The sequence below is a fragment of the Symphalangus syndactylus genome, chromosome 5 (genome assembly GCF_028878055.3).
Source record: "Symphalangus syndactylus isolate Jambi chromosome 5, NHGRI_mSymSyn1-v2.1_pri, whole genome shotgun sequence".
In the NCBI taxonomy this organism is placed as follows: domain Eukaryota; kingdom Metazoa; phylum Chordata; class Mammalia; order Primates; family Hylobatidae; genus Symphalangus; species Symphalangus syndactylus.
The window spans coordinates 77598171-77619449 of NC_072427.2; the positions used below are offsets into that span (position 1 = coordinate 77598171).

Below are 21279 nucleotides of genomic sequence, written 5' to 3' on the forward strand. Positions count from 1 at the left end.
TCACCAAGGACCGCCTCTCACGCGGAGCCAATCGGAACTCGCGGAGGGGCTGCTGGGGGCTTCCAGGAGTGCGCATGTGCGGACGGCTGGCTGCAGGCGGCCCGGCGGGCTGGAACCCGCCGCTGGACTGGCGCTTTTGTGTCCGGAGGCTTCGGCCTGGCCGCTGTCGCCTATAAGCTACGAGGAGGAGCTTTACGACTTGGCCGGGCGCAGCAAAGGCCAGACTTTGCGCGAACAGGCGCCACGCGCCAACCGGCCGGCACCTGGCGGGCACCATCGCACGGTGGCGCAGAAGCTCCTCAATGGTCAGCGCCAGCTGCAGCAGCGGCCGCGCACTCGCCTCGCCTGAGCTTGGGTACGTCCGCCCCACAACACCTCCCCCAGCCAGGGCCCGGGGACCCCCGGGAGCGTGCCCCCGCTACCTGGCGCCGCTCATCCTGGGCGGGGTCGGTCCCCTCTGAGGCTGCCCCTCACTAGGGAGCTGCACCCCCGAGCTTGACCTCTGAAGGCCCTTTGCCATAGCATTAAGTCTTTGAAACTTTATAGCGGGTTAGAAGGGGCTAGAAAACGAAGAAAACATCTTTTAAAAAATATAAGCGATCAGCGGGGCGCGGTGGCCCACGCCTGCAATCCCAGCACTTTGGGAGGCTGAGGCGGGTGGATCACGAGGTCAGGAGTTCAAGACCAGCCTGGCCAGCATGGTGAAACCCCGTCTCTACTAAAAACACAAAAATTAGCCGGGCGTGGTGGCGGGCGCCTGTAATCCCAGCTACTCCGGAGGCTGAGGCAGAGAATTGTTTGAACCCGGGAGGCAGAGGTTTCTGTGAGCCGAGATCACACCACTGCACTCCAGCCTGTTGGACAGACTGAGATAACGTCTAAACAAACAAATATATGTATGTATTTATATATATGCGATCGAGCCTGAGAGGTTGAGATTAAGTGAGCCGAGATTATACAGGCAATCAAGCACGGGAGGTTGAGGTTACAGTGAGCGGAAATTGTGCCATTGCACTCCAGTCTGTGTGACAGAGGGAGACTCTATCTCTAAAAAATTATATGTAAGTGAGAGCTTTTCTTCCAGCGCTCCTGCTCAGATTGAAGAAAGTAATTGGGCCAGGACCCGTGGCTCACGCCCTTAATCCTAGCACTTTTGGGGGCCGAGGCCGGCGGATCGCTTGAGCTCAGGTGTTCAGACTAGCTTGGGCAACATGGTGAAACCCTGTCTCTACAAAAATACAAAAAATTAGCTGGGCGTGGTGGCACGCCCTTGTAGTTCCTGCTGCTTGTGGAGCTGAGGCGGGAGGATCGCTTGAGCCTCGATTCTCGCTGCAGCCTCCACCTCCTGGGCTCAGGCAATCCATTTCAGCCTCCCAAAGTGCTGGGATTACAGGAACGAGCCATCATGCCTGGCCTTACACTATATTTTAATGCTTTTTTTGAAAATGGAAACTTTTACAGGCAATTCACTTCTTCAAACTAATGATAAGGAAATGATGCTGTTCTGTCCTGTTATGTGTTTTGTTTGCGTGTATGTGTGTGTGTGTGTTTTTTCTTTTTTGAGACAGGATCTTGCTCTATTGCCCTGGCTGGAGTGAGGTGGTGCAACCATAGCTCACTGCAGCCTTGACCTTCGGGCTCAAGGAATCCTTCCCCGTTAGCCTCCCCAGTAGCTAGTACTACAGGTGCATGCTACCACACTTAGCTAATTCTTTTTTTGACATGGAGTATCACTCTGTCTCCCAGGCTGGAGTGCAGTGATGCAATCTTGGCTCACTGCAGGCTGGTCTCAAACTCCTAACTTCAGATGGTCCACCCACCTTGGCATCCCAAAGTGCTGGGATTACAAGTGTGACCCACTGTGCCCGGTGATTGTGCTCATTTTAGATACTAGAACTTTTCAATTTAATTTTTTTTTTTTTTTCCTGAGATGGAGTCTTGCTTTGTCGCCAGGCTAGAGTGCAGTGGCGTGATCTTGGCTCACTGCAACCTCTGCCTCCTGGGTTCAAGCGATTCTTCTGCCTCAGCCTCCCGAGTAGCTGGGACTACAGGTGCGCACCACCACACCAGGAGTTCAAGGCTGCAGTGAGCCATGATCGTGCCACTGCACTCCAGCTTGGGCAACAGAGCGAGACCCTGACTCCACAAGTAAAGAAGTCAACATCATATGATCTGTACCAGGGTACAGGCAGGTGCTATTAGCCCCACTTTCCATCCTCAACTCTGAGTTGAGTCATACATCAACCTCTAGTAAAAGGTGGCATGCTCTCAGTCAAAGGGGCAAGCCCAAACCACGTGGAAAGGATCTTATCTCTCTTGAGAGCTAATATAAAAAGAATTCCCCCTAGATATAAGCATTGTGACATCAGTTACTTAGGCTAAACATGCCTATTATGCTAAGTGAATTATTAACAGTAAATACTTTAACTCTGTGCCATGTTAATTATCATAATATGATTTACGATTTGTTTTAACCTTAGGTTATATGTACCTTGAAGCCATTTATATTTTCGTATACTTTTAATGGTTACTATGCACTAGACTATGTGTATTGGACTAGACATGGAGAGTCAAAAAAGAGTATGTGATCAGAGTAGAAATCATGCCCTAGCTTCCTTCGTGTCTACCTCCTACCTCAAGTAGAAGCAGTAGAAAAAGTAATTACCTAAGATTTTTTGGATTCTGGTTTGTGGAGAAGCACCCTTATATTTAGGCTGATGGGTGGCTAAATTAGAAAGTATTTTTTGTGGTTTAGAATTTTATAGGGAGATGTTCATTATGATTAACTATTCTTTGTATTAGCAGATTTTTGCTTTTTATAGCTACATGATTTCTTGTTTATTATTCATTCATTGTTGTCTATTAATAAACAAAAACTTTATTTCACAGAAACAGCGATATATAATCCAAGTTGGGTTTTTTAATAATGACTGACTTTTTTCTTTGGGAATACATTACTGTTAAAGATGTAGATTATTAGATACATTATTTTTAATGAATATAAGTGGTATAATTAGAAGGCTGCAAAGAATCCTTGGAAACATTAGTTTAATTTGATAGCTAAGAAACTGAGGACAAGATACTTATTCTTTCTAGCATATTTTCTAAAGTCATTTCATTGTCTCACCAAGAAGTACTTGCATAAAACCAGTTCGATTCTAGCACCTGTTGAATATTTAAGGTTGAGTAAAGTGGGTGAGTTTAACAGATATTTTCCCTTATTTCTTTTAGGCGAATGTGCATTGGGAAAGTCGACGTTAATCAACTCATTATTCCTCATAGATTTGTATTCTGCAGAGTATCCAGGTCCTTCTCGCAGAATTAAAAAGACTGTACAGGTATGGATATTAGTACTGTTAATTGATGATAAGCTGGAATAATATTAATACACACAAAGCACATGTTGTAACTTTTATTATGCTTCCTTGGAGGTAAGATGCAAACTTGCCCTTAGCTAGTGTAAGATGGTAAATATGACTTCATCAAATTAAAAAAAAAAAGGAGAAGAAGTACAGTTAATCAGAAGAATTATCTTGACTAGAACTTTCCAAATTTGTCCTAAGGACTCTCCTAGAGATGACACTGTGACATAGTAACCAATTCGCCTGGAGTTGTGCTATCTAGTATGACAGTCATTTGCCATATGTATAAATCAGTTAAAATTAATTAAATTAAAAATGCAATTTCTCATTTGCTCCAGATACATTTCAAGTGCTCAACAGCCACATGTGGCAAGTGGCTGCCATTTTGTGCAGCACATATATGAAGATTTTCATCATTGCAGAAAATTGCGTTGGACGATTTAGAGAAAACATGTTTTATAGAAAAGCTACTGTTATTTAAATACAGTGTTCTATATTAGTCAGTGGGATAATACCATATCATAGTTAAATGGCAATAGCAATTCTCTAAGACTCCCAAGGTATATATGATCTAATTTACTGCTTCTCAGTCTTTGCTATGCATTCCAATCCTGGGTATCCTGTTAAATTTAATTGTTCTAGTAGGTCTGAGATGGGCTGTATTTCTACATTTCTAACAAGATCCCAGGTGATACTGATGCTGCTAGATGGTAGATCACACTTTATAGAGCAAGGGGTTAGACTGTAGATGTGCACTTCTTATTAAATGTTACAGCAGCCTGTAGCCACTTCTCATCTTAGCAAAGGTCACCTAACTTCAAGTAACATGACTTGGGTTCGTATACGAACTTTGCCACTTATTTGATAAAGTTGTTTAACTTCTTTAAACCCATTTACTTTTCTATAAAATGGAGATAATACCTATCATAAAATTGTTTTTAAGACATACTCTAAAATAATGTAGCTAGATAGAATTCTCAGTATTGTAAGAAATTTAAAACTGTTTGCCTTAATTTTATCCATTTGTATAAATTCTATCTCAATCCTAATTTAAACCTGATATTTAGACCTTCAGTTTTTCCGTAAGTCCTAAGTGAAGAAAACGACTATGAAATTTTAGTCTGAAGTAATTATCTTAGTATTTTATAAATAATATTTTTATTTTTGTTTGAATTCACATTGTTTTTGAGGTATTTTTCTGTCAACTATTAAAACTCCTAAGTTCATCATGAAGTTTTTATATTATTTAAAGTAATCTCTCATTTGAAATTTAAAACTGAATATAATTGTTTTCATATTAGGAAGTGTGTTATTAATACACTTAGTGCAAATAATATGCTAATAATTTAGCTGTGTTTCAACAATAAATAGTTTATTTTCTTTCATTTGGAACGTTTTGAAGTAATGAATAAAGATTTATTCAACATAATTTATATTTTTGAATCTTTGTATAGAATAAGTGGACATATCTTCCACTGGTAAATTCATTTTGCCTATTTGAAAATATCGATTATTGTCCGTTAACAGTCATCAGTTAATTCATATGTAGAATTGCAACTTGTTTGTTTATTTGCATTCTATAGCTGGCAGCCTGTTATCGATTACATTGATAGTAAATTTGAGGACTACCCAAATGCAGAATCATGCACGAACAGACATCAGATGCCTGATAACAGGGTGCAGTGTTGTTTATCCTTCATTGCTTCTTCAGGACATCGGTCAGTACCTTGATACTTCTGATTCCTTTTTGTTGTTGTTGCTTACTGTTACCTGTATGTGCATATTTTAGTAATCTTTAAGTTTGTGAAGTACATACAGCTATACCCATTACGAAGTACCAAATTTCATGTAGAAATGTCTTAGTTGAAAAGCGTTTTTAAGTCCTATATAAGCTAAGTGATTTTACTCCTTAGTTCTTTATTCATAAGGATTTTCCCTGCTTCGTGGAAATAAACAGTGTTGCCACCATGGTTTGAGGTCTCAATGTGGCAAATTTAGCTTTCATGTTGACCACTCTGCTACTAATTGAACGACCAAATGAAGAGAAGCAGCCATACCAGTTAGACCTACTCAGAATCAAAGACGCTATTTATTATAAGTCTCGTAAGAGATGGTTATCAAAAGCACTTGCATGCCAGTGTTTTCTTGTGCCATTTCTTTCTACTATAAATCTTTTTGGCTTCTGTTTCACCTTAGCTGTCATAGACATGTTGTTTAGGTATCATATTGTCATTACTAACTTTTTGTTTATTAGGGCATAAGACCTAGGAATCTAGACATTAATCTGATGTGATTGTTCTGTTATAGTTAGCCTGTAATCCTTTTTTTTGTTCTTTGTACTTCCCCTTTTTATTGAGTACATATATGTGTCATTGACAACTGCAGATTTTTCCAATTATTCTTCCTCAGTCTTTTCCTTTGGGTAAGTAACTCAGCATACATAATTCAGCCACCTGATAATTATAACTCCACCATATCTCCACTGAAAGAACTGTAGTAGCATCAGGCTAAACAGCATTAAGTTATCTAACACTCACATTACAGTAGTAGTGTAAACCAATTCCTTCAAGTATACCTTTCTCTTCTATTTTTGGCTTCTCTCTCTTTTTTTTTTTTTTTTTTTTTGTAGATGGGTCAATGCCCATTATCACTCTAGATGGATAAGGGAGCCTTAATTATATACTTACATGTTTGCACTGTCAGATTGGAGTGGGTAAAAATGTTTCTTCTTTTATGTTTAATACTCTTTTTTTATTTATTTATTCTTTTTGCTGTGCCCTAGACCATTACATAGCTGAAGACTCCCACCTTCAAGCAGGATTGCGTAGTACATGTTTGTAACTACTTCACATTGCCTTGTGTTGAGGTAATTTCAGTTTTTATTATTATTATTATACTTTAAGTTCTAGGGTACATGTGCACAACGTGCAGGTTTCTTACATATGTATACATGTGCCGTGTTGGTTTGCTGCACCCATTAACTCGTCATTTACATTAGGTATTTCTCCTAATGCTGTCCCTCCCCCATCCCCGCACCCCATGACAGGCCCCGATGTGTGATGTTCCCCACCCTCTGTCAAAGTGTTCTCATTATTCAATTCCCACCTATGAGTGAGAACATGCAGTGTTTGGTTTTTTGTCCTTGTGATACTTTGCTCAGAATGATGGTTTCCAGCTTCATCCATGTCCCTACAAGGGACATCAGCTCATCTTTTCTTATGGCTGCATAGTATTCCATGGTGTATATGTGCCACATTTTCTTAATCCAGTCTATCATTTAACGGTGTTCTCAGTTTACATATTTAAATCACTAAACTGACTTAAAAGGCTCAAAAAAAGTAATCTAAAAAATACAGCACACTCTATAACCTTTTATGAGTATTTATGTAGCTTCTTGAATTTATATTTTTAAATCTTTCTCATTTAACTTGTCAGGGCCTTTTCCTGAAAGCCAGCTGAGTGAAATCTTAACCTGCAGTTAAGTCAATAAAATTTGTCAGCTTATAACCAATTTTATTATTTTAGATCTGGACTCTCTCCAAGTTTAGTAATTCTCATGAAATCACATTCCTCCCATCCCTTTGGGGAAAATTTTATTTCTTAAAATTGCATGGGAAATGAGAGCTTTTTTAAAAGAAAAAAATTTTTATATTCAAATGATATCTAGTGGCTTTGCACCATTTCTTATTTGTCACAAGGGGTAAGATGTTTAAAATTGCTATATCTTATATATAAAATGTACCTTTGAATAATTTCTCAGTTTTAACTATTTTTAGAAATGGAGCAAAGTTTTGCCCATTGGTACATGATATTGTGGATTAAGTGAAAGAATATGAGGCTGGGCACAGTGGCTCACGCCTGTAATCCCAGCACTTTGGGAGGCTGAGGCGGGCGGATCACCTGAGGTCGAGAGTTTGAGACCAGACTGACCAACGTGGAGAAACCCCGTGTCTACTAAAAATACAAAATTGGCTGACCATGGTGGCCCATGTCTGTAATCCGAGCTACTAGGGAGGCTGAGTCAGGACAATCGCTTGAACCTGGGAGGCGGAGGTTGCAGTGACCCGAGATCACACCATTGCACTCCAGCCTGGGCAACAAGAGTGAAACTTCTCCTCCTCAAAAAAAAGAATATGACACAGAATTTTATGTATAGAGTTCCAGATACCCTGCTCACTACAGACTGAAATTCCATGCAGTCTAATACATTAATCAGAGCCTTTCCATCTTGTCTGGGTAGTCCCTAGGTTCCCTTTTTAGAGAGATTTGTTTTTAGAGTAATTATAAATTGGTCCAACCGTGTACTTTCAGTGCCTCCTACCTCCCTCTACAAAGTATGAACTGCATGCATGGCTAATTTATTATTTCAGTTATTATTCCTTCATGTGCATTGTTCCCTATTTTGTAACTATTATTAAAGTAAAAAACTGACTTGGAACATGAATTTTAAAATAGTGTTTTATCCTTCAAGTATTAATTACCACTTTTAGAAAAATTGATATCATCCAGTGAGTTTTATACAGGATTTTTTTCCCTTAGAAATACATACATACATACATACAAAAAAATTTATCATTTACCCTGTAGTTGTTTATTATGCTGTAGACTTTGAGGTTAAATACTCTTTTCTCTCTAGTGTGGGTTTATCTTCTAGAAATGATAAAGGATTTTCTATTGCTTAAAAACAAGGTTTAAAAACTAAATTTGTTGATGAAAAGACCAGCCAATATAAAACTAAATGGAAAGAAGAAAAAAATTCAACCAGAATGTAATATACATGTGAACTAAATGTTTTTTGTTGCTGACGTTTTGTAGGCTTCTGGAATTTAATGAGACTTTTACAAGGTTTACCTTTTCTCCCTACAGTTTAATTTTTAAACTGACTTCAATGTTTGTTTTTCCCTTTGATTATATTTAAGAAGTTGACTTCTCTAATTTCCTTATCATGTTTATTTTTAAATATCTTTCTCTTTAAAAGTTGGGATATTATAATAAGTATTCAGCAAGTATTGATTTGCGTTTAAATAGGAAATCTTGTTATTTGGATTTTAATACTTTATATTAAATGCCTTTAAGATTTATTAAAATTTTAGATTAACTGAACTCTACTTTTTTGTCACTGGATTAATAAGCAGGCTTGTATCTGACATAATAGCTTAATAAAGCAGTGGCAATTTAAATTAGTCATGAGTATAAATTGAAAAACTATAATTTAGAAATCTGAGATTGAATAATTCATGTCATTTCTATTTAGTGTTTTATATAATGATTAATAAAAAGAAGCAAAACTTAATTTTTTTTTCAAAGATGGATAGGTTCAGGCCAGATGCAGTGGCTTACACCTGTAATCCCAGCACTTTGAGGACCAAGGCAGGAGGATTGCTTCAGGCCTCAGACTAGGCAACATACTGACATCCTGTCTCTACAAAACATAAAAAAATTAGTTGGAGCTGGGCGCAGTGGCTCACACCTGTAATCCTAGCACTTTGGAAGGCTGAGGCAGGGAGATCACCCGAGGTCAGGAGTTCAAGACCAGCCTGGCCAACATAGTGAAACCTTGTCTCTACTAAAAATACAAAAATTAGCTGGGCGTGGTGGCGGATGCCTGTAATCCCAGCTACTTGGGAGGCTGAGGCAGGAGAATCGCTTGAACTTGGGAGGCAGAGGTTACCATGAGCCAAGATTGTATCACTGCACTCCAGACTGGGCAATAAGGGTGAAACTAAAAAAAAAAAAAATTAGTTGGGCATGGAGGCACACTCCTGTAGTCCTAGCTACTTAGGAGTCGAAAGTGGAAGAATTGGAGGCTATGGTGAGCTATGACTACACCACTGCACTCCAGCCTGGGTGACAGAGCAAGACCCTGTCAAAAAAGTAAATAGAAATGGATAGGTTCGTTTAGTTAACACTAGTGAGGCAAGAACACAGTTTATAGATAATATAAACAGTGTTATTCCATCCACACACTGTTTTTCATTGTTCTCCCTATTCTCTGAATGCCAGTGTCAAATTTCAAGGGATTTAAGACAAGGAGAATTAGAATAGGCAACTATCTTAATTCTCCATGTTTGCTCTCTCCCCCTCACTGTCTCTTTCTGCCTGTCAGCCTTACTACCACAGTGAAGTACATACAGTAATCTTTGTTAGTGAAAAGACTGGACTATCTTATTAGTCTTAGGACTCTGATCCCCCCAATTTTTATATATATGTTTCTCTTTCTTCATTTTAAAATGTCAGTCAATTCAATTATTAGTATTAGTCAATACAGTTAATAACAGAATGAGACCTGTATTTCATTTTTCTCATGTTTTTATAAAAATTAAGGAATACCACTTTAGAATGGTAGTCCTTTTCAAAATATTTCCAGTGTCTTCATTTATTCTTGTGAAACATAAAATTTTAGTCCACAGTGTATTCTAGATTTGAGGACTTTGGTTCTCATTTAGAATTGCTAAAGGACGTAAGGAAAATCGCAGCAGCTTACTTTCTTCTCAGCAAATATTTGGGCACCTTCACGAGTGTTAGATACCATGCTAGGTCCTGAGGATACAGATGAAGGAGACAAGGCCCTCACTGCAAAGAGTATTTCAGTGAGAAGATGGGAGAAACAAATACACACGCTCCTCGACTTGGGACAGGGTTACATTAACCCATTGTAAGTTGAAGATACGTTTGATACACATTGCCTACTAAACATTATAGCGTAGCCTATGGTTGGACAAATCATCTAACATAAAGCCTATTTTGTGATAATGTTTTGAATATCTCATGTAATTTATTGAATACTATACTGAAAGTAAAAAACAGAATGGTTGTATGGTTTCTATTCAATGCGTATTGCTTGCACACTATCAAAAATTTGAAAAATTGTTAAGTGCAATCATAGTTAGTGAGGAAGCATCTGTATGCAGGCAGGCAGTTACTGTACAGCACATTAAGCGTTGTGACCACATAGAAATATGCCTAGTCTTAGATTGGAGAAGGATTCCCAGTGGAAATTGGATCATAAACCAGTGTCTTGAGGATGAATAGGAATTAGCCAGGCCAAGGAGAAGCAGGATGATAATGGAGGGTGTTTCAGCCAAGGTAGTAGCCTGTGGCCAGATGTCAAAGTATGGTGCTTTCAAGGAATTGTAAGAAGTTCAAAAAGGTTGGCACATTGGAAGTAGGAGGCAAAGGAAAAGCTAGGAATGCTAAGAGATGAGGTCAGCTGGAGAATCTACGTCTTCACAAGCCTCATAGGCCATACTAGTTAAGGCATCTGGTCTTTAATAAGATTTTTGGTCAGGGCATAACTTAATAAGATTTGGATTTAGAAAGACCACTCTGACTTCAGTATGGATGGTTTGTATTACAGTTATTCATTCCAAAGGTCTTGGTGGCCTAGACTAAAGTAATGGAAATGGAGATATACATACATATATATATACATCTATACACATACTATATATATGGGAAGAGGATTAGAGGAGGGGAGGAATCCTAGGTTTCACACTTGAGTAATTGGGTAGACTAGTCCCATTCACTGAGATAGGAAGCATAGAAGAGAGAAAATGAGGTTCAGATGAGCTTTTGATTTTAAGGAGCCCATGGAACACCCGGGTAGCATATCCACTGGGCAAACACAAATCTGGAACGTAACAGTGAGATATGGGGTGTGTATGAAGATTTGAGAGTCAGTTGACCAATTGAAGATAAATGAAATCTAATTGGGGATGTGAAGAATCTTGTTCTCCCAAACTGATCAATTCAGTCTTATTAAATACTGTGTATTTCAGACAAACCATTGGATATTGAGTTTATGAAGCGTTTGCATGTAAAAGTGAATATCATCCCACTTATTGTCAAAGCAGGCACACTCACACCAGAGGAATGCCAACAGTTTAAAAAACAGGTGAGCAGGATGTGTTAACTCAGGTTTCTTATACCATTCTCATAATTTGCAGTTTTTACTATTTTTAGTATAATGTGTTGCAATCCATTCCTCTTACTGCTTTACTGTATTTTCATTTATGCTGTATTAAAAATAACTCTTGAATCTTCTGCCTTAGTTTTCCCCTCAAAGTTCTTACCCATTATCATAGTATCCTTATCCTTTGTCAGTTTTAAATATGATTAAGTGTTTTCTTTTTTCTTTTTTTGAGATGGAGTCTCACTCTGTTGCCCAGGTTGGAGTGCAGTGGTGTGATCTCGGCTCACTGCAAGCTCTGCCTGCCGGGTTCACACCATTCTCCTGCGTCAGCCTCCCAAGTAGCTGGGACTTACAGGCACCTGCCACCATGCCCGGCTAATTTTTTGTATTTTTAGTAGAGACGGGGTTTCACCGTGTTAGCCAGGATGGTCTCGATCTCCTGACCTCGTGATCCACCTGCCTTGGCCTCCCAAAGTGCTGGGATTACAGGCCTGAGCCACCGCGCCCGACCTTAAGTGTTCTTTAGTAACACCTCCACACAGACAATTTCTCCCCATACTTTTTAGAATTATTTTCTTAAAATGAATTCCCAGGAAGTGGATTATTCTTTCAAAGGCTGTAATTATTTTTATGGGTCTTTATCTCCCCCTCTCCCCATTGTGTCATGGTGCTTCCCCACTAAAACAAATTCATTTTATAAAGCGTACATCTGTTTCACTGTGACTTTGCCAGCATTGTTTGTTATTTTTATTTTGAAAACCTTTTGGGAATGAAGTGGTACCTAATCATTTCTTTATCTTTTCCTTTTATTTTCCAGAAAGGATGAACATTTTAAAAACAAAGTTTTCTTTTCCCCGTTTTGTAAACACCTGTTCAAATCCTTCGTCTTTTTGACCAGTAGTACTTGGTATTGCCCGTATTTATTGATATGGGTTCTTTTTATTCTGGGTATTTAGTTCTCTCTTTCACTGTATTTTTTATGTTTTTTCTTTTGCTGCTTATATCCTATTTTTGTTTTCAGTGCACTTTGTAGGATATTTATAGTTTAAGTTATTGTTCAAACCCATGACCCTAAAATTAAGAGTCTCATGCTGTATGACTGAGCTAGCTGGAAGACCGCTAAACTGTTTCTCTAGACTCATGTCTAGTTGTCTCAGTAATATTGAGTTATACGGTCACACATATTTCTAATTTAATTGTGTTTGGTTCATTATATATTACATTTTATGAAATGTAGGGTCAATTCTGGAACCTTTCTCTCTTCCAGTAGTCTTTATTTTTGGCCAGTAGTATATTGTTTAAACCACAGCAACTTTGTATAATATTTAAAAATAGATTGTAATTGTCTCTATTGTCCATATAGTACTGTTGTAACAAAATATTTTGTTTTTCACCTTTTTCAATATGAATTTCAGAATACCTTGAAACCTGTTATGAAAAGCCCGTTAAAATTTGCTTTGAAGTTATGCTAAATTCATATAAATTTTCAGAATGTTTGAGTACGTTTTTACTGTATCTAGCATTTTTCTGTTTTACACTTACCCATTTCCATTTCTAGTTTGTAATGTGCTAAGTTTCAAATACTATCATGTAATACATTTCTCTTCTTTTATTATGTATTTCAATTTGGATTTTTACTGATAAAATAAAAAAGATGAATATGAAGTGACCTCTTCTTTCAAATTGGTCATATTCTGGTGGTTGTACTCAGGTCATTTAATACACAACCTCTGACTAAAACCACTGGTTTTAGAGCCAGCTCCTATTATTCGTTTTTCTCATCATGTATTTTCACCTCATTTATTCTGTTTTATTTTTTTTTTTTTTTAATATATATAGGTAGGTACATACCCTAATTGTAAATTATATGTGGTTCTATTTTTTTTTCAGTGACAATTTTATTTCTGTTTGCTTCTATCTAGTATAGTAACCATGTAACATAATTTTTTCAGGGTCCTTTTATAGCTACTGGGAATCTTTGCCATGAAAATTGCACCAAAATATAAGTATAGGCAGGGAAGCTAGTTTTAGGTGTATTAGCCATTGGTTTGTTATGGGCCCAAAGAAGGATAGGTAGTTGGAAATTATTTGGATGTCTATATTCTGTTTACAATTTGGAGTGATTTTGGACATGATAATTTAATTTGAACTAGATCCTTCCTGATGTTATTATTAAGTTGTCTTCTTTAGTTTTGTGCATTCTCCTTATTAATTCTTGATTTCTAGGGTGTGTTTTCTCCCTGTGTCCTTCCCTAATCTTGTAACTGTTGCTCCTCAGTTTGTGTGTATGCACATGTACACGCAAGGATTTTTCTGATGAATGTGCAGGGAGCAGTGGTGTACTTAGTTTACTTTACTTTTGCCAGATTCTACTGAAAATTTTAGGTGAGTTTAGCCCTGTTTATTCAACTAAATAAGACACTTGGGGATTTATATCTAAAGGAAAAATCTCAGTCATTGTAAATAAATGACCTAAACATTATTGTGGAAATCAATCCGAGAAATCCCTTTCTGGAGTTTTACATCTTTTTTGGAACTCTTTTGGTATGATAGCTATATGACTTTAACACTTCTGAAGTAATTGGATTTGGTGTTTATATATCAACTTTACAGTTTTAAAAAAAAAGACCAGCATAGTACTTTGATTTTAGGTTATAATTTTGCATCATTAAAAAACAGTAAAGGATCTGGAAACAAGGGGCCATGTAGGAATCTAAGAAGCATGTAATAAACATAAGACTAATGTACTAATTATTAATGTACTAATTACGTATGGTGCTCTTTGGCTGCTTCTTCCATTTTACATAATGAAAGAAATCCAAGAACATAAAATTAAAATATATGAATTTCCAGAAACAGATGATGAAGAAGAAAATAAACTTGTTAAAAAGATAAAGGTAGGTTCATCCCTGTACATACACTAAAGTAATCTGAGACCTTAAAAACATACTACAACGTCCACAGGAAAGATCAAAAGTATCAGTGTTTTAAGCAGTTGGCTTACAAAATGCCTAGGGAGATTTAATGTTGAATTCAACTTTATAGTTAACTTTGAAGATTAGCTAGTATATATAATAAGGAATTGTATAAACTACTGAGGTGAATAACCCAATCCTTATTTCAAATTGTTTTTAATTAACTGGCTTTCATATTATTTAATTTTTTCCCTCCTAAGAAATAAGTGATGAGAAAGGAAAGGAGAGAATTCCTTCTGTTATGTTTTAATTGCCAGACAAAAATATATTTCTTTTGTCTTTATAAAAGCCAACCAAAATTACAGCTAGATAGGAGGAATAAGTTCTAGCATTCTGTAGCATTGTAGGGTGGCTGTAATTAACAGTAATTTAGTCTCTATTTTCAAATAGCTAGAACAGAGGATTATGAATGTTCCCAATACTGAAAAATAAGTGTGAGTTGATAAATGTGCAAATTACTCTAATTTGATCATTACATATTTGTATACAGGTATCAGAATACCATACTGTACCCCACAAATATGTACAATTATGTTTCAATTAAAAATAATAAAAACCAACCAAAAATTTACATCAAAATAATTTTCTGTAGTTTAATTTATCATGGTTTTCTAAGTACTTTGGCCCTAAAAATGGTATACTGAATAATGGCATTATGTAGGCAAATACCTTGGAATAATGAAATGCTTATACCTCGCCAGTGAAGAATTTCTGCAGTTGTATGAAATGGCTGGTTATATATTTCCGGGAGCCACAGAATTGTGAAGGGCTATGCATGGATGAATACAAATCCAGTCACCTGGATTTGAAATTCATGGTTAGAGCTTAGCAAATATACTGTTCCCTGCTTTGGGTACTGTTATAGTTGGTTCATGATTAAGTAGGCAGGCTAGTCATTAGCCTCCTTTTTTTTTATCCCCAAATGCTTTTCTATATATATGTGTATATATACACACACACACACACACACACACATATTTTTTTTCTTTTGGAGACAGAGTCTTGCTCTGTCGCCCAGGCTGGAGTGAAGTGGCACATCTTGGCTCACTGTAAGCTCTGCCTCCCGGGTTCACGCCAGTCTTCTGCCTCAGCCTCCTGAGTAGCTGGGACTACATTTGCCCGCCGCCACACCCGGCTAATTTTTTGTATGTTTAGTGGAGACGGGGTTTCACCATGTTAGCCAGGATGGTCTCGATCTCCTGACTTCGTGATCCACCCACCTCGGCCTCCCAAAGTGCTGGGATTACAAGCGTGAGCCACCGCGCCCAGCCAATGCTAATATATTTTTTACCTTTTTCCTCCCAAGTATGTGACAACTTTCTGTAGTGATATTTAGTAAATAATTTGCCCAGTATATTCTTGAATATTCTTAACTTTAAAGAGGAAATTTGGCAAGGCGCGGTGGCACATGCCTGTAATCCCAGCACTTTGAGAGGACAAGGCAGGCGGATCACGAGGTCAAGAGATCGAGACCATCCTGGCTAACACGGCGAAATCCCGTCTCTACCAAAAATACAAAAAATTAGCCGGGCGTGGCGGCGTCTGCCTGTAGTCCCAGCTGCTGGGGAGACTGAGGTGGGAGAATGGCGTGAACCTGGGAGGCGGAGCTTGCAGTGAGCTGAGATCGCGCCACTGCACTCCAGCCTGGGCGACAGAGTGAGACTCCATATCAAAAAAAAAGAGAGAGAAAATTTAATTTTATTTATTGTTTACCTTGTCAGTAATATCATGTGATGTCATTTTACTAAATATTTGTTAAGTGGCCTATAGAAACTAATGCAGAAACTAAGTTTCTATCAAAATTGTTTTTTTGGCTAATCTGTTAAGTAATGTAACTTTTTATTCTTGAATTTAGGACTACAGAGATGTATTTGAACAAGATTACTTTGTTATATAGCACCGTTTACCTCTTGCTGTGGTGGGTAGTAATACTATCATTGAAGTTAATGGCAAAAGGGTCAGAGGAAGGCAGTATCCTTGGAGTGTTGCTGAAGGTAAGGTTTTCTTCAGTGAATGACTTTCTATAAGATCTCAAGACTGTGATTAAAAATTTGCATTTATAGTAAGTAGTATGGTACGCATACTGTATTGATATAGCCTAGATTTCAAGGACAGTATTGATTTCAGGTTCTTATAGTCTCATTTTCCTCTTAAGTATATTCATATTTTTCAAACCTATATCCTACTAAGTCAGGTAAATATGTGTTAAGTCCTAAAGTTGTAGTATAGGTTGAACATTTTTTTTTTTTTTTGAGATGGAGTCTCGCTCTGTCACCCAGGCTGGATTGCAGTGGCATGATCTCAGTTCACTGCAACCTCTGCCTCCCGAGTTCAAATGATACTTCTGCCTCAGCCTCCTGAGTAGCTGGGACTTTAGGCGCACACCACCACACCTGGCTAATTTTGGTATTTTTAGTAGCGACAGGGTTTCACCATATTGGCCAGGCTGGTCTCAGACTCCTGACCTTATGATCCGCCTGCCTCAGCCTCCCAAAGTGCTGGGATTACAGGCGTGAGCCACCTCACCCCACCTAGGTTGAACATTCTTAAAGAGAAAATTCAAAATGTAAATTGCTCCAAAATCTAAAACGTTTTGAGCACTGACATGCCGCTCAAAGGAAATGCTCACTGGAGCGTTCTGAATTTTGGATTTTTGGATTAAGGATGCTCAACCAGTAAGTGTAACACGGATATTCCAGAATTCCAAAAAAATTCAAAACACTTCTGGTCCCAAGCATTTCAAATAAGAGATAATCAACTTGCCCCACCCAGGTTGGCATCCCTGCCTCATCATTAAGTCTATTTCTGTTTTCTTATTTGAAAACATAACGTAAAATTCAGGGGTTCCTTACCTTGGGCCCAAAGTTTGCTCCCGGGGAATCTAATGAACCTTCTGGAATCAAACATTTTGGAGAGAAGGCCAGTCACTTTTATCGGAATGTCAGATGGGTCATGGACCCTCAAGAATTATTTTAAAAATGTATAAGCCCAGTTAAAACATTCACAGTATCCTTTCGTCAGTGCAAAAGTTGCCCTTTTTGACATTGCATATTTAGAGTAAAAAAATTTCATTAGTAAGAAATCCTTTTTACTAGTTTTGTAAGGAGTTTTTTGTTTCTTAACTTGCTATCTTAAATTATTAAGCATTAAGTAAGGAGTTTTAAATACCAATAAAATCTTAGTTATAACACCAAACCTCAGAAGTCCTTCCTCTTGGCAATAGGTTTATTGTGTTTGTTTAATCTATTTAATCTTCTGCATTACAGTAAGCTGAAACCAAAATTGAGACATGATTGTTTTGTTTGTTGCTATTATCTTTGAACTTTTTTTTTTTTTTTTAAGAGACAAGGTCTTGCTATGTTGCCCAACTGGCCTCAAACTCCTGAGCTCAAAGTGATCTTCCCACGTCATGCTCCTCCCTTATCACGTCACTATAGGCACACACCACTGCCCCTGGTTTATTTTGTACAGTTCTTTAATTTTTAGGATATTGTTTCAAGTTACTGTCCTTATTGGCAATTTTCCCACCAGTGACCCCTGTACCTTGTTCCCAGCTCCCTCTGCTATGACCAGGCCACTTTCAGTTGCTGAGCTGAGGCTTTAGAACTTACATACTGCTTAAAAACAGGAAACGGAGAAATTGATTTCCATCTCTCTTTTGTAGTTTACCCCTCTACTCTCAAGTAATATTCGTATTTGTGATACATTCTTTAAAAATAAAAGTAAAGAACCTTAAAGTTCTTGGCTCCCTGTTTCATTTTGGTTACCTTAAGATTTTTTCTAAAGTGATTCTCCCTTCATTTACACCACTGAATTTTTTAAATGTATGATAGAATAAATATATTTTTTTTTACCAATAATGAGAAAATACATGGTTTCCCCTTACAGAATTTCAAAATTGTTTCCGGAGAGCTCATTTGTTAGGTTTATGTATCTATTTCTGAGGATTAAACTACAATAAGGCAATAATATAGTAAACTTCTCTGTCACGCCCTTACATTGAGTAGTATGTTTGTGTTAAATGTCAAAAAAATTGATCTAAGCTGTTTTGCATTTCCTCTCCTTGTTTTTACCCCCCAAGTTCTGGTGAAATATTTTTTGAAAAGACTGGGCTTAGTGGAAATATATGTGGTCTATTTTTTTCTTACAGTTGAACACGGTGAACATTGTTATTTTACAATTCTAAGAAATACTTTGATAAGGTAAGTGCAAGCAATGATGGAAATAGCATAAGATTTTCTTTCCCTAAATAAGAGTTGGACAGATTTACTTTTTGCCTACTATAAATGTAGCTAATTTAAATTTATATCATCAGTCTAGTAATGAAGTAGGCATTACATGTAGATGATTCTTTCTCCAAGGTTTTGAAGTCATGAGCAAAAGTTACAAAATAATTTGTGTGTCTAGGGATACATAGGAAAATTAGTCTCTGTACTTTATCATTATACTTTCTATTGAGGTCTAATACTGAAATAACTATGGAAAGTGAAATAGAAGAGACTCTTAATGTAAAAAATGTGTGAAAACTATATAAGAGAATGCTAGTTTTTGAGTCAAAAGCTAGAATTTGAATGTTAAAAGTTGCACGGCCTGGTAGCTGGTGAGTAGAGCACATTTTATGTACCGGAACATAGCAAACAAAATCAGTCTTCCTACCAGGTGAGAAAAAAAATGCCTAAATTGTGTCTTGCACACCTGCTGAAAAAGAGACGGAAAGCCTACGGGAACAGGACACTTAGGCCATCCTGATTAGAGGACCAGGACTAGTAAAGAGGATCTCTTACTAATGAATTAGAAAAGCAGCAGCAGAGAGGAAATCATGAAGAAATAGTGTAATAGGACTAGAGATGTTAGTAGGTAAGGAACAGAAAGGGCATCAAAATAATCCTCAGTGTTTTCATGTTGAGACACATTCCTTCCTCTCCCTACCTCACTCCTCATTTCCCACTTCTCTCTCTTGCTTCTCTACATCTTTACCACATACTCTCTTTTTCCTTTAGCTTTAGATGTCTGTCTTAAGTTGATGTCTATTCATTTTCATACCTCTACCCCCTTTCCCAAAACATAAGAATCTCTTTAGCTGTGTAAAGAAAGGTAGTAACATAAATCTGGATAATAATTGGAAATTGTGGAACAAGAAGAAGGTCATTCTCACAAGTGAGAAGTGAGGGGGAAATTTTAAGAGAGTCAAACTGCTACCTTAAGAAATACAGTAGAGATGAGAGTGAATTTTGAAATTAAAGAAATTGGCATGTAGTTATCTTTATTTTCAAAGGAGCAGGTGTTTTTGGTAGGAACTACATGATAGGATTGATTCAGCAGTTGGGGTCACCAGGCCTCACTTAATAGAGAAGAGCAAATGCGTGAGAAGGTCATCCTCTGGGTTTTGAGAATACAACTTCAGGCTCTATTATGAACTATTCGCTTCCTCTTCCATTCTTAAGGTGTGACTTCAAAAGAATAACTATTAATAATATAATCTGCTATGACAGTATATAAGTAGATAATGTTTAATAAATCCTAATTGCCATTGCATTCCTCTTGTTTTTAAATCTTCTATCGTACTTGCCCAGTGCTTGCCACGGTGGTTTTCTATAACTTTCTCTTGTGTATTTTAAAAGTATACAGTCAATAATTTCCTACATACCTAAAACGCCGTAGAGGGGAAATCTACTGAGCCAGAGGCTACTTTATTGAGGAGGAGTCTCGCTCTGTTTCCCAGGCTGGAGTGCAGTGGCATGATTTTGGCTCACTGCAACCTCCACCTCTCGGGTTCAAGCAATTCTCCTGCCTCAGCCTCCCGAGTAGCTGGGATTACAGGCATGAACCACCACACCTGGCTAATTTTTGTATTTTTAGTAGAGATGAGATTTCACCATGTTGGCCAGGCTGGTCTCAAACTCCTGACCTCAAGTGAGCCACCTGCCTTGGCCTCCCACAGTACTGGGATTACAGGCATGAGCTACCACGCCAACCCGGCCCAGAGGCTACTTTGAATATTCAAAAGTTCACAGCCTGGCAGCTAGTGAGGGGCCTCCCTAGTGTAAGCATTCCAGAGCAAACTGACCATGCCTGCAGGAAGAATTAATACAGCAGATCAGCAAGACTTTTATGCCTAAAAATTCTAAAGTTATATATTATTAAAAAGGTGTATATTTAATTTAGCTCATGTCTTTATGACAAAGGCATCTAGTGGATATTTAATAAATACTTGGAAGGAAATACAATACCAGTATTGCAGATAGATGTCTGTAAATCCCAAGTAATTGAAATTTTGCAGGTCAAAGGAATAGTGCTTTCTTCTAAGAAAGAGGCAAGTTCAAAGAAGTTTTTGCTAATTAAGAGACTTACTCCAGGTAAACCAAGGAAGACAATGGAAAGGAGGAAAACTATACAAATATTTTTGGGGTGTGGAGATGGGTGTTTCAGAAATCAAATAGGGAAACAAAGCAAGAGGAGAAGAGAGTTACGGTATCAGCGATGGGAAATGGAAGAGACAAATTCCTGAAACTGGGGAAACTGTATTGCTAATTACCAAATTATTTTGAGAATGGAGGAGTGGGTTGAATCATAAAAGGATAAAGCATATTTAATTAAATGGAAATCAAGACTTTTATAACCTGGAAAAATCAGAATTATGTAGTCATATAGAAGTGAAAGTGATTTTAGTGAAAGGGAAAATCATTATCTGAAATGTTAGATGAGACTAACAAAAATAGCTTAACAGTTAGTATATTCACCTTACTTTTATTTTACACATTGATGCAAACATTTCATTTCATGTAAGTATTCTTCCTTAGAACCTTTAATGATTTTTCAGTGATGCATGTAATATATAATAATTAAAATTAGGCCAGGCACAGTGGCTCACACCCATAATCCCAGTGCTTTGGGAGGCCAAGATGGGAGAATTGCTTCAGCTCAGGAGTTCAAGACTGGCCTGAACAACATGGCAAAACCTCATCTCTACTAAAAATACAAAAAATAGTTGGGCGTGTTGATGCATGCCTGTAGTCTCAGCTACTCAGGA

At 37.6% G+C, this 21279-nt stretch overlaps 1 protein-coding gene across 10 annotated transcripts in view; it reads left to right on the forward strand.

Moving 5' to 3' along the window:
* The first annotated feature begins 33 nt into the window (after positions 1-33).
* Positions 34-21279, forward strand: part of LOC129483175 (septin-7-like) — a 43359-nt gene continuing 22113 nt past the window's right edge. For 5 of the 10 annotated variants that reach the window (XM_055280189.2, XM_055280190.2, XM_055280191.2 and 2 more), the window contains exons 1-4: positions 34-355; positions 3232-3338; positions 4946-5080; positions 11141-11256. In XM_055280189.2, coding sequence (XP_055136164.2) covers positions 4996-5080; positions 11141-11256 — 201 coding nt within the window. In that variant the 5' untranslated portion in view covers positions 34-355; positions 3232-3338; positions 4946-4995. Of the gene's footprint in view, positions 356-3231; positions 3339-4945; positions 5081-6144; positions 6229-11140; positions 11257-16104; positions 16244-17591; positions 17987-18399; positions 18451-21279 lie in introns of those variants that run through there. The other 5 variants (XR_008657930.2, XR_010121129.1, XR_008657933.2 and 2 more) reach the window with 3 other exon arrangements.